Source organism: Lycorma delicatula, chromosome 1 (genome assembly GCF_047948215.1).
Source record: "Lycorma delicatula isolate Av1 chromosome 1, ASM4794821v1, whole genome shotgun sequence".
In the NCBI taxonomy this organism is placed as follows: Eukaryota; Metazoa; Arthropoda; class Insecta; order Hemiptera; family Fulgoridae; genus Lycorma; species Lycorma delicatula.
Genome location: NC_134455.1, coordinates 115,510,581 through 115,525,452, shown reverse-complemented (window position 1 = coordinate 115,525,452; position 14,872 = coordinate 115,510,581). Strand labels below are relative to the sequence as shown.

Genomic DNA, 14,872 nt, shown 5'->3' with positions numbered 1-14,872 from the left:
TACTAAAGGATTTACAATCCTTGCTGTATCTTACCCCCTCCGTAACATTTCCTGTTTTCTCACAAATAGCTAAATCTTCGGCTGACCAAGTCTATTGCAGTCTCTTATAACTCCAGGTCTGTTGGTTTTTCAAGTGGATCAACAAACACTGAAAGATTATTTGGGACTGTCATACGGTTCCCATGAGCAATTTAACAGACCACTCCAGCAGAGTGTGCATGTACTAGAGCTAGCTAGGGCTGCATACTGGGTTCACCCTGGTGCTGAAGAGGAAATCATTTGAGACTTATTACATAAAGCCATCCATCCATTGGAATGAGTAAGGTGTCGCAACACCACAGAGTGTAAGTGTAAGAAGAAACAGTGTAAGATGATGTTGTTGTGTTCCTATATAAGGGTATATGTTGTAATCTGTGTAATGTTTGTGTTGTGGTATATGTGTTTTAAGTAAATGAAATAAGAATATATGAAATGCATAATTTCTATATTCTCAATTGTGAGACAGATATGTTGAAGTCAAAGGATTGACACATAAAAGAAATGCAGGCATGCATTATTGCTGCAATCAAATAAAGATGAGAAAAATTGTAAAGATGTTTTGAGGAGTATGATGAAGATAGATAAATCTAATCTGTTTACAGTATTAAAACAAAAAAAAAAAAAAAGGTGTTATGAACACAGATGAACTTCAACCTTAAAAATAACTCTATTGATATAATAAATTAAATCTGATTAATATAAGAACATTACTAACCCCTACTTACCATTTCCTGCTTTAACAAAGCCAGCTGGTTTTCAAAATCAATCTTCAACTCATTATTAGCTTCAACAAAGTTTTTATGTAGTCTCACTTGATCCTGTTTTAGAATTCCATTTTCACTCCTTAAGCTGAATAACATGTAAAATACCAGTTATGTACACAGATTCAAAAAAAGATTGTACTATATGTAAAATGTTGGAACAAATGATGAAATTTTTTATACAATTCTACAGGCATCTGAAATGTGATATATCCACAGACAGAGCACAAGAATGAATAACTTCTCCCAAACTTCTCTTCAACTATTGCCTTGTGGTAATCTGTTGTGCCACAAGCCTTTCCTACAGAAACTTGATATACCAACCCACTTTTCAACGTAACATTTACTGGAAGTAATGAACGTTGAAGTAACTCCAAAAGATTTTTTTCTGGGAATATTTAACTGATTGTTCAACATTTGAGCTGGTGGTGTATTTTCATCTGATGCTTTTTTACATATGGAACCCTTTGCCCCTAACACAAAATAATTGTGACGTGTCAGAAAATATTTTTTCAGTCTTTAGTCCAATTAACATGTACTTTGGCCCAAAAACTTTTTTTGTACATAGCTGGTATTAAAAGCTACTTTTAGCTGGCGAACAAGCTTTTGTGTCCAGCTACAAGAAGTCGGCATTTAACATTTGTCACATGTAAATCTGTTTCGCTGACTGCTAATTCTTGATTTAAGTTCACAACAGGTAATTTTGGATAAAGTTTAATTTTTCTCGCTAATAACAGATTCTGTATTAAGTAGTTTTTCTTTTATGACCACATTTGCATTTCCTTTGAGGTGAAAAGCAAACAGTTTCTTTAATTTTTTTAAAAATAGCATTCACTGTCCCTAGTCCAACACCACACTCAGAAGTTACATGCTGTAACTTAGAAAGAGAAACAATTTTCAAATGATTTCTTGTAGTTAACATAAAAAAATAAACAAAAATTTAACAAAACATTCTCTGTGTTCAGCTTAATTTGCATGCTACTGTAGCACAGATTAATAATTTAAATACAATTACATTCAATTCTAAAATAAAATGTTGCATGACAACTAAATACAAAATTAATTTAAAAATGGAACTAAAAAATAAATAAAATAATACATACGAATCATTGTCAAGATTTAGTTTTGCATGCATTTCATTAAGAAATTCTAATTTAGCTTTAATTTCTTCACAGTCTTTGTGCGATTCTAGAAAAATGTTGAACTCTCTTTCAATCAGTCTAAGTTCTTCTATTGTTATTTTGTTTGATGATATCTGATCACTTAAATTGTAAAATTCAATTTTATAATTAGTAATTTCTTCTCCTAATTCTGCTAATTTCTTGTTACTAACACACACCTCAGTTTTTAAGGTTTCTGTATTTCGTGTAAGCAGAGAATTTCTGTCAGTGAGTTCAGATATAATACACTCATTTGTAGCCTGTAAGTTTTTCAATTCATGAACTTCTGCTTTTAAATTTATTGAATTTTTTTTTTCAATCTGAAACAAAAAAATAAATAAGATTTTTTTGGTTCCAGGTAGAATAATTATATATTTACTTATAAAATATTTTTGTGCTATATCCTTGTACATTCTATATCCATCACTACAATCCGAATAAGCCATATGAAATAAATAAACTCTTATGTCATAGTAAGTCTCTTCACAAAATTATTTAGGCACTGATGATGGTTTTTTTTATTATTACAATATCTAAATGAAATCCAAATAAATCAGATGAAAAAAATATCAAAAGAAGTTTTATATATTCAAACACACATTCCAGCCTCTAATTATAAAAAAATAATATAAGCCATTTTTTATCAATGCCAATGTAAGGGATCCTATCAATCTCCTACCTTAATGACTGGGTAATATAATTAGAAATAAGAGTAAAAAATCCGTAGAACTCATGCTATAGTAAGCTTGTAAATTTATTTTCAAGCACTACAAATGCTTACAATGATTCCAAAACACTCCAAATTCAAATAAAAAATGAAATAGAGTTCTACACTTGACAAACTATACAAATTTTGTTATCAAATGCATAATAAAAATCATTCAAAGACAATTGTGCACTATTTAAATTACTTAATATTAACTGCATAATTAACAGTCTAATTTTATTAATAATAATAAAAATAAAATATTGCTGAGGTGACCCCAAATTTACAACAGTTGTTCCATAAAGTTTGCTATTTCAAATGCAATATATTATTCATGTATTCATTAATACAACTTCCAATAAGTTTAGCAGTTAAGGTTTTAAGAATCATCTTGACAAAAACTTTTGTCTGACTTAATTAGGTTCAAAAAAGTTATATCTGATATCTTCCATTTAAAGAAGAAGGGCTATGTAATATTACAATTTTTTACTTTGAACTAATTCAAAATTACAAATCTTATATAAACTAGAAGGTTTTAAATACATTAAACTGCTTTTTCTTAATTTTTTTCTAATAGTGATTTTTCTTCTTTTTTTTTGTACATTAAACAATACAATACCTTAACATGACAAATCACATTTGCAAAAACCACCAAACTACTAGGAGTATTTACAACTATACACCTCTCTTTACTCATTTATATAATTACAAGCCCATATTTCATTAGCATATAGTTTTTACCACAGTTTCTAGCAATTTCTTTCTTAAGCTTAATGAATAATAAGCTTAATAATGATCTTATAATAAGTGATCTTATAATTAAATATAACAGAATCAATGAGAGATGCTTTCTTTACAAAAATCCTGTTGTCAATATGATGTACTACATTACTTATTTGTAGTTAAATAAATTTAGCTATTCATTAACTTTACAGTAAATCTGTTGAACCATGTTCATTTTCTTCCCAAATCCTAATTTATCCTACAACAAACCAGGGTTTACTAAAAATCTCTCTTAAATCAATAAAAATTATAAAATTGTATAATTTTTTCTTTAGAAATTGTCTTTTCCTTATTCCTGATAAAAGTTAATTGGAGCCATCTCAAATCTTTGTTTTCTAGAAGGAAAGTTGGTTTGATACAAACCTTTATACTTTTTTAACAGATCTACATTTTTATACAAATTTTCAAATCAAAAGCTACATTGTCTTCAATTTCATGACTAAAATTCAATGTTGATAACAAATCTCCAGTTAGTGAGCAGTTAAAATATTTTGAAGTTAAAATGAGCAAATTTATCATAACATCAAAATACTTGCAAAGGTAAAATTTCCTTAACCTTATTCATCAAATAAAACTTTCATTTGATATATAGGTAGGTTGACCTAGATAGCCCAAAATGAGCATACATCCTTGTACAATGTATACTTAATTAAAATAATTTTATTAATTAAAACCATTTAACCAGTTCTGACTCTACTTGGCAACTTCTTTTACTGTGTCAACCATAACTGACTCAGAAATGCATTAAAAAATAAGCCAGTTCGATTTGTGATGCACTCATAAAAAAAACCATGTTATTATAAATTAACCAACAATTTAGATGCCTGTGATTTAAAACTTTTTCAAAGTTTTGATTTGAAAAAAGAAACCTTTTCCTACAAAAAATACTGAAGTCTTTTTTTAATAAATTATTTATTTAAATCCTCTAAATCAATAAGGATTTGGAACTAATAGTGATTTCACAAATAATTTATTACTACAAAATCAAACATATTTATTATCCACTTATTATTTCTCAATATCCGTGCTTCCTTAAACAGGTCAGCATAAATTCGCATAGTATGCTTAAGAGATTCATTTTTCTTTTTCAAAAAATGTGTTATGGTTTGCAGTATGTAATTCCATAAATCATGATTTATCTTTTTTTTTAATTTTACTGAAATGCTAAGGATTGGATTAGAGATTCCTTTCCTTATCTGTAGTCTCAGTCAATTCTGAATTAGGTTTAAAATTTATTGCACTGTTTTGGAGAAAACCTGTTCTAATTCCTCTTTCATTCAAAAGGAACATTTGAAATGTTAATAGCGTTAAAATTTTAATGCTAACATTTTAAGTATTATTTTCCTACTTTGTTTTATTTATTTCCTGTTTATTTTTAGGAAACTTATTTTTGTAGTTTTTTATATATTTTTTTTTTCAAATGGAATGGATTAAGGAGATAGAAACCTGGAGTCTCCTAATGGACATGGACCTAATGGATAATGGATAGACCTAATGGAGTCTACCTCCACTCCAAATCATTATAATATGTAAAATCACTATTTCAGAAAATAAATAAAGAGTAAACATAGTTTAAGGTAAGAGAATAATAAATTAACATCCTTACCAAAATCTAAACCTCTTTCTTAAAGGCGGTTTCAAAATAGTTATTTTTTGTCAGAAAAACATAAACTTCCTTTCTATAATTATAAACAATTCCAAAAAACTATTATCAAGAAGTTAAAAAATGAATACAGACTATTAAGCGCTAGGTACAGACAGCTCTAGAATGTGATCAGATACCTAAAAAATTTTAAATCCCAGAAGTATTAGAATGGGGAGAATTTTTTTCACTCCTTAAGGCTGTTAACCCAAGGTAGGAAACACTATATATTATGTTAATTGCCATCTTTGCAAAATCCTCAATGGACAAAATCAAAGCAACCGATCCACATAGTGTTCAATATGATATTATGTATAGAATTATATAAAAAAATACATCTCTTATTGTTTTTACAAAGTTTATCATCATATTCTGTGTATAAAAAACCTATCAAAGTAGCAATATCTTAAAAAAAACAATAACAAAACCTGATAACTTTGATAAGCATTTTCTAGTTCCGCCTTCAGTACTTCAGACATTTCTAGTTGCTTTCTTAGTGATTCACATTCAAAAGAAAGATCCTGCAGTAATCCATTTTTCTTTTCTAGAGATGACACCTTGGATGAACAAACAATACATTCAAATAATCAACTAACCATTAATGATTGATTTTGATGATTAATGATTGAAAGAAATAATGATGTAATAAAATAATATTCAATAAAAAACAAGAAATATTAGTTATAATTATAATGGAGAGATTTCAAATACACAAGAAACCATACTCCCTGACATACAACTACATACGAGGTTGTATGTACAATCATTTACTTACACAGAAAAAATTTCATGCAGAAATTATACTTATGTAAATGACAAAGTAGTATTGGTGAAATAAATTGCACTGTTTAAAATAATAGTAATAAATAAATATTATAAATTAAATTTTTTTACCAACTAGCATGTCCAGTGAAGACAATAACATTTTATACTCTTTTTAGCAACAGACCAAAACAAATGTTTTAAGGATAGATAAAAATTGTTGTTTGTCACAAATTATAACAATTTTTTTTTCAAGCATGTTTTAAGTATGTTATGAAATTCCACTTTTAAATCCCAATCAATTCTTTTACAACATGATTTTGGTAACTTCTGATTAGCTTGTATATATTCACTAGTTTTTTAATTCATATGTCTGTGTAATTCAACAGAGGAATTGGGCATTAAGAACTTTTCATTTGGGTTACTAAAAGTCCAAATAGACATGATAAAAATAGATGAATAATAAAAATAAAAATTCAATAATCATATAAAAAAGAATATTTTTTTCTTGATTAAGAATTCATATAATTAAGAGACAATGTTATTTATAGCAGAATAATGTAAAAAGAAAGAGAGGCTTTGTGGACCTGTATTATTAAGGCATCCAGAATTAGTTAATTTGTGTATAAGGATGAAAACAGTAAATGAAAAAAAATGTTGGACATATAAAGTAAAGCCAGCAGAATGGTACAGGTAAAAAAAATGCTGAAGAGAATCATCTACCAGTGAAATAACAAATTGAAGAAAAATATATTTAAGACATTTTAAGCAAGTTGTTTATGTTATCATTGTTATCAGAGAAAATTTTTTTTTTGTGTTTCTTGGGTGAAAACACTAGGGGGGGGGGGGAGCGATATATTTTTCCTGGGCGATATGTTTCTTGTAGTAAACAAAGATATATCTCAAAGTAATAATAACCAACTGCCTTATGGCAATTGGTATGAACAGCTGAACTTTAATGTAAGCGAACGGCCTTAAGAAACTGTAAACTAAATATAGAAATATTTCATTATCGCCTAAAACGGTTTATATGTTAGGCCCTAGGTAAACTTGCGACACAATGCCACATAACAGAATGTAGTGCACTGTTAGTTGGCAGTTGCAATATGCATAAACTGGTGCATCTGTTAGAGTTATCAAATAACCATGAGTGAGCCTAGTGTGCTTATTCACCAATGGCAGAAATAGCCTCCTCTATGGTTATTTCTGCATGAGAAGCTCAACAGTGAAACAGTGTTTTTAATTGGGTGAAGTTTACTGTTCATGCTAGCATTCACTTTGCCACTCATCATGAACCATCTGCTTTAGGAAACAGACAAGATCATTAGGAGAGAAGTGATCAGGGAGTGGAGGCCAAAACAAACCTCCTTTGCAGCAGTCAGTGCACTCATTGCCTGTAATTCCTATATGGCTAGGTATTCAGCAGAAGCTTACTGTTGTATTATGTCTAGCTATCTGCGAAATGACACAATGAATCTCACAGACAACAGGGTGTCTAGAGTACACTTTATTAATCGTGCCTGTAGGGCACTTGTGGAATCCGAGCAAACAAGAACATGTCAATATTTTGGGCTAATTATATGTAAGCCTTATTAGTACAATACAGTTTTGCAATGAAAATACTAGTGGTGCTGGAAGGCCAAATAGACATGTTGTATTGCTAACCACAACCAACAGAATCAATGTTTCTAGAACTGTCCATATTAACTGTAGCATCAGTGTTCATGCTATTTTTAATATTATAAACTCGTTTTGTAAGATTACTGGATTTGTGTCCTGTTATAGTGACAAAGATCAAACAGTAATTAACGTGAGAAGGCTGCCAAGGAGGATAATAACATGGAACAGCAGTAAGGACTGGAGGCAATTGTATACTTACAGCTGAGAAAAGGCATTGAACTCTGAAGCATAGTGATGCAGCAGATCTTGGCTGTTTCTGATATTGATTAACATGCTGGTTCGAGACTACCACATCAAAGGTTGGGGGCAAGTTGGTTGCGTTTTAATGCAAGCCACATAGGAGCATATCATTTGCTTCCAACTACTACAAAGAGATGGCTCACCACTGTCCACCTGCCTACTTACCACAGGGCTTGAGTGAAAAGCACCCATGACAAGATGGATGAATGAATTATGGACTGCATCAAACATCTTCAGGCGTCCAAGCAGGAATGGACCACAGCTCAGTAGAACACAGAAAGCATACGCAATCGGCTCCCCATCCGGTATTAGACAGAATTAACATTTTTAGAGATTTTACCTTCAGCTCCTTCAAATGTGTTGCCCATTTTAGTCATTAGTCAACAACATACCTTGAAAAACCCACATGCATGCTTTAACTGAAAATATAGCAGAGGGTCAACAACATTACATGCTACAAGGTGGGATCTTCTCCCCTCAGGGGGGAATTGAGAGGGTCAACATGTTCCTTCAACTGGGACAGTAGATTTACACCACAATTCTAAGCGGGTTATTGTGTTTTGTAGCAGTCTCTCACCTGTAGCTAACGTTCTACATGCTATGTAAATTGAAAAATCATCTACAAATAAAGAACACATAACCAGTTTTCACATACAGTTTGTTATACTATTCATGGACACGGCAAACAAAGTAATACTTAGGACAGTTCCGTGAGGAAACCATTTTCTAGTGTGAAATTTTCAGATATCATCGTTCCAAATCCATCTCAGAAGGACTGACTACTGAGAAAATCCCTGATAAATGCAAATTATTTACCTTTTACAACCCATTCATGAAGTGTATTGATATTGCAGGAATGATAACTTATAAACCTATAAATTAATTTTATAGACAACATAATAAATCAGTTGTTCCAGTTACATCATTATTTTTACTTACCATTTCCTGTTTTAACAACATCAACTGGTTTTCAAAATCAACATTCATTTCATTAATTTTATTTTTAAGCTCTTTTTCCAAATTTGCCCAATCTGCAGCTTCTTCAATGTATTCTTCATGTTGATTGTGCTGATTCTGTTTTAGGACTTTATTTTCATTCCTTACACTAAATAAGATAAAAAAACATACAACACACCAGATATAAACAAAATTAAAAAATGTGACATTTAATTAAAAATGTTTGCAAAACTTTTATAGAGGTGTCTGAAAGGACATTTAAACAGAAAGAACATGATTCACTGGTGAAAACAGATTTCTCAATGAAGACTACTTTTAAATCATAATAGTGGGTTGGTATAATTTAAAAACATAAATTGTATTTTTAACATTTTCAAAAACTATTTATAAACCATTTTTTTTAATATTTTAAAATTTATATTTTAATACATCATATTTTTAAATTTTGGTACCTTAAATATATTCAGACTAAATTTACTAGATCTTGTAGATCTTGCCACATTCTAGAATTCAGAATATTCAAACATTTTAGTTCAGTAAATAAAAAATCTTCTGAATATTTCTTTATCGCATCTTGGAATCTGTACTGTATAGTCTTAAAATTACACGAGATGTACAAAAGACAACAGATTCCAAGGAGTGATAAGACAATTTTCAGAAGAAAATTTAGGGTTCTAAAATGATATTAATGTATAAAAAACAATTTTTTTAATTTTTGTTGTAAGCCTAATAATGAAAAATCACATTAAGTATTGTCTCAGTAGTTCTTTTCAGTTAAGTAGATTATAACTCCACAGTAGTAACCCTTTGCATTAGACACATTTTCTGCCAACTTATTTTCTTTTGTGTGTTAATAGAAACACATTTTTAACTCAGGAATTAGTAATTCTTTTCTCATCAGAAAACCTTTCTTGAGCAATTTATAATTAAATGGAACATTTATAATTTAATTGTAAAATATAATAATATAAGATTATCTTTTTAACAAAGATTTTCATGGGAATAGATAAAATCACATCAGAATCCATGTCAACCCAAAAAAAATATTTTCTCATAAAAAATAACAAAGCATGCTCATATTTAAAAAAAAAAATCTGACTAATTTTATGATGACTTTGCACAAACATTTTCAAAGGGAGATCAAAGTCTAGTGTTATACAATTAATAGTGGGAAAGGTATAAATATGCGGTTGTAACACATGAACTAAGTTAACAGTATGAAATAACTATTCATATATCAACAAAGCAGAGTTTTGGTTTACACATTTAGACTTTAATCAACCAATATAGTCTAATAATTAAAAAATCATTAGATCTTATTACAAATAAATCATTAAAAAAAAAATTAAGAAAAACAATACATACAATTCATAATCATGACGCAGTTGGGCATGAATTTCATTAAGAGATATTAATTTAACTTTAATTTCATCACATTTTTTGTGGGATTCTAGAAGAGCATTATACTCTTTGTCAATTACAACAAGTTCCTCTATTCTTTTTTCATTTGATAATAACTTTGCATTTAAATTTATCAATTCAGTTTCATAACCAGCAATAGCTTCTTCTAATTCTTCTATTTTTTTATTGCTACCAGACAACTCAGATTTCATGGCTTCTAAGTTTTGAGTTAACGTACAATTTCTTTCACCCAGTTCAGATATAATACTCAGGTTTGAGGAATGTAAATTTTCAAACTCATGAATCTCTGCTCTTAAACTCCCTGAAATTGCTTTTTCATGCTGTAACAAAAAATATAATTACCTATTATCACATTCTCTTAATACAAAAAATTTAACATTCTCTAGATTTGTACTTAAAAAATTTATTTGAGTAAATAGCTACTGAAATAGTAGAAGCAATTTATTAAATTCACAAAGTATCAATGGGACTTGTTTCTCCTTCAATATGATTTGATATCCTGTAGCTTTCTTCAGCAGCAGACCTTTATTTCTTCCACGTACTATTCAGAATTCTTTCCTGATAAGATTGTCAATTATACCTGATGTTCTGTTTAAAAATGAACTCCACACTTCTATAACAAAAATTAGGATATGGGACTTATCATATACAGTATCGTTTATAGTGACATTGGATGTAATGACATAATGGATATAGTGATCAAAAACTTCTCTCTTGGTTTTATAGTAATTATATTGTTTATAATTACCTCGGCTGTAGTCACATATTGGTTATTGCGACATATTTTTTCTACTGCATTGCAACATTTTATCGCTTACAATGACTCGTCGTAACATACCATCTTACATTGTAGCTACAGAAATATTTTGACGGTTAAAATGAGTCACCTTTTCCTTTTTTTCTGCATATGTACTATAGATCTTGGTTTTTCTTATCTTCTTCCTGTACCAGATTATTGTAAACTGAAGCAGTCACATTCAGTCATTAATCTTTTGCTGTAAGCAAAAGGGTACCAGTATTTTATTTTGCGTATCCTGTGTAATTTATTTAATAGTGATTTAATTATGACTTAAATCACTAAACAAAAAAAAACAATCACTGTTGCAAAAAACATTCACAATAGAGGAAAAGGCACACATTATCTGGTGATTAGAGAATGAAAAACTAATAATGACATTGCCCAAGAATTAGGTGTAGGTCATTCAACAATATCCAGCAATGTAAACAGTTTGTTGGTTTCTCAGTTTTACAGAAACTGCTATTGAAGAAACTAGAGTTCTTTTATTCTACCATATTTGTACTTATTTTTGCATATTTTTGGTTTTTTATATTCTTTAAAAAAGCACAGCAGTGATCTGCAAGGCCTTGCAGATCACTGCAGACCTTTTTGGGTAAAATTAAATTACACTTATTTCATAGAAGTTAACATAATTTTATTTTTTTCAGCAATAACTGAAAGTTTCTCATAGAAACTGTATACTTTTGGTTTATGAAAACATATGGTAGATTTCTAAGATCATTTTAACAAAGTATTATACATACTTATACAAGGAAAAGTACACAGATAACTTTTCATAACATTTCATTTTTTATTTTGTACATATTTATATAATCTTTAGATAATATATTCTTTTAAGTAATTAAAATAAGTATTTGATGTAATATATTAATTGCATTTTGTTCTTTTTCTATCCATATTACCTATCACAAGTATAAAAAAACTCAAAAAATCCCAGGATACAGAGATCATGTATAATTGTTGAAATGAATTATGTAAAAAAATGAACTTTATTATACAGATCAAAAATACCTGATGAGTAGTATCAACTAAGGTTAAAAAAAAGTTATAGAAAAGATTGACTTTATTAAAAACTAAAAATGAGATGTATATGGACAGAAATTCTTCTGAAAGTTAAATTACAGTAAGGCATTTCACAATGTGTTTGCCTCTATAAAGATTGATAGAAACAGGAATACCATCACAATATAGCTGCACTAGTGTGATACCAATGTCATCCATTTACAGATAGGCATAGCAGGGAACTTCACCCATTTACATGTAGGCATGCATAGTAAGGAACTGAAAAAAACATTTTATCAGTATCTTTTGTTTTCATAAAAATAAATTTTTCAATGATCCTAAAAACAAGATTGTCATTTCTGATGCCAGCTAAAAATGATTGGCTACATTCTTTATGCATTTGGTAGTTTACATATGAAACACTATAAAAATTATAAACTTGCTTTCAAATTAATGGAATTTGTTCTTCCAAAATGAATCTCTGGTCTGTTGTTTATTTGTCTTAGTAAGTTTAAGGTACTCCTTAACAGAGTGATAAATTTGTTTCTTTTCCATTCCTATTGTTTTTATACAATGTTGTCTATAAATTTTATATTGTTGAATTGTATTTTGGTCTTATGTTTTGCTATTGTTTATTCATTTTTTGTAGCGTTTCAGGTAAGCAAAATATAATAAAGAAAAATTATTTCAATAATTTGGTTTTAATTAAAATTGTTAAAAAAATTAAGTAAACAAAATTTAAAATCAGATGAGAAGAAAAAATAAAAGACAATAGGCGTATAATTTTAACCAGCACCGATTCCATGATCATGAGTGGTAAAAAAGAAATTCCAAGAGCATCAGTAACAATATCAATGATATGTGGTTACTACTTCAATAAATGAAGCTTAGGAAAATTGTATTTTACATTATTTCACATCATTCAATTACTATTTGTTATATTCTGGGATGTTGCAGAACACCATTAAGTTGAATGTATGCAGCTTATTTTGTTATTAGGACCACATAAAATATACAACTTTATTAATTATTGTAATGTAATGCAGAGTGATTAAAATAAAAGGGAAAAGAAGTAGGCTATAACAAAAAAGAAGATATCTACAATCTGTAAAAGAATCAGTAGCAGTTATAAGAATGGAAAATTAAGAAAAGAAAGCACTGGCTCAGAGGCATGAAGAAGATGTCTGTTCTTGCTTTTCGTCTCAGACAGAAGCAATATATAAGATTTGAAAGATAAATTAGAGTAAAATAAGTATTCAAGAAGAGAAAATAAGTATGTAAAGATTTTCTGACGACAGTGTTCTCTCCTGATAACAGAAGAATGAAGAATATGTGAGATTAAAGGATTTGCACAAAACAGAAAGGAATTGAGAAGAATTGAGAATATCAAATTAGTCAATATAATTGAAATTAAGATTAATTAAGAAATTAAAATCTATATTCTCTGTTACAGACCCATATTTTTGTGAATTTGTACATTAAGGATATGAAAAAAAATAAGTGTGTTTTCTTCATTAATAGAGTAGGGTAATTTTGTAAACAATGTTATGAGTTGGATGTTATTTGTTTATTTGGTCAGAAAAAAAATTGTGACCCTGCTCTACATTGAAAAGCACTAAAACTACAAACACCAATACAGTGACAGACAGCAGGTAAAAGCATGTTAGAAAGCAAATGCTCCCAAAAATGAATTTACTATAGTAAAATAATGTCACGTGACAACTTTGTATTAATTATTTAATTAAAATAATATAGAAACATTATAGTAATAATAGTAAAACCTGATAATTTTGTTGTAAGTTTTTTAGATCTGCCTGCAGTGCCTCAGATATTTCGAACTGCTTTCTCAGTAATTCACATTCAGAGGTAAGATCCTGAAGTAAAGCATCTTTCTTTTCAAGAGAGGACACCTGCAATCGATAAATGGCAATAAAATGTACTATTATTAATATATAGTAATTTGTCAGAAGACAAAAGTATTCATAGAAATAAAAATCTCAACCTTTATCTTAAATCAAAAAAATTAAAGTAAATAATTGTTACTACATATAATCATTTATAGAGTATTATTTTTAGTAATTACTTTAAAACAAGTTACATTAGACTTGCCATAAGGAAAGATCTGGAAAGAAAGGCACACTTACAATACCAAAGAGATTTCATGGTAACAAAGCCATGGTAACCTGCATTGTATGAGTATAAAAAGTATATGCAATATTGGTAAAGCATTTAAACGTACCATATCTTGTTTTACTATAGCCAACTTGCTTTCAAAGTCACTCTTAATTTCATCGTTTTTATTTTTAAGTTCCTTTTCCAAATTTTCCCAATTTTTCACAGTTTTACGTAGTCTATGTTGTTCCTCCGTTAGAGCATCATTCTCGCTTCTCAAACTAAGTTACATGAAACATAAGTAAAATTTAAATAACATATAAAACAGTGATATGATGATAATGGTGTCGTAATGATTACTAGGTATAAAGCTAATAAACCACTTCTTAGGTTTTTACTTTTTTACTTTTTACAGTGAGGGGATGTATAATAATTTTTTTTTCAGATGATTTCTAAGCTATATTTTGCAAACCACTAGCTGTATTATAATTCAATTTATTCATTAAAAGCTTATCATTGATGTAATTACCTCCTGACAGTAAGATCAGGAGGTAGAAATGCCTCCCAAAAGGCAGATGAGCCTTTTGACATCGACATTGACATCTTTAGCCAATGACATTGAATTCACAAGACAACAGGAATTCAGCAGATTAAACATCTACGGTTATCCTGAGTAATAGCAAACATGATGGACTCTTCTTCAGTTAACATAACAGGATACAGGACTATCAATTAACAGGATAGAGATCATTTTTGTGTATTAATTTGAACATCACAGAGGTTCATTATGTTTATAATTAAATTTAG

General features: G+C 29.1%; 1 protein-coding gene across 1 annotated transcript in view; it reads right to left on the bottom strand.

Annotated features, from left to right (window-relative positions):
• Nucleotides 1-14,872, bottom strand: part of LOC142318165 (uncharacterized) — a 62,499-nt gene that overhangs the window by 39,993 nt on the left and 7,634 nt on the right. The window contains exons 4-10 of the mRNA XM_075354709.1: nt 14,193-14,346; nt 13,735-13,863; nt 10,096-10,472; nt 8,713-8,878; nt 5,520-5,648; nt 1,904-2,280; nt 765-888 (exon numbers count right to left, since the gene is read on the bottom strand). Coding sequence (XP_075210824.1) covers nt 765-888; nt 1,904-2,280; nt 5,520-5,648; nt 8,713-8,878; nt 10,096-10,472; nt 13,735-13,863; nt 14,193-14,346 — 1,456 coding nt within the window. The remainder of the gene's footprint in view (nt 1-764; nt 889-1,903; nt 2,281-5,519; nt 5,649-8,712; nt 8,879-10,095; nt 10,473-13,734; nt 13,864-14,192; nt 14,347-14,872) is intronic.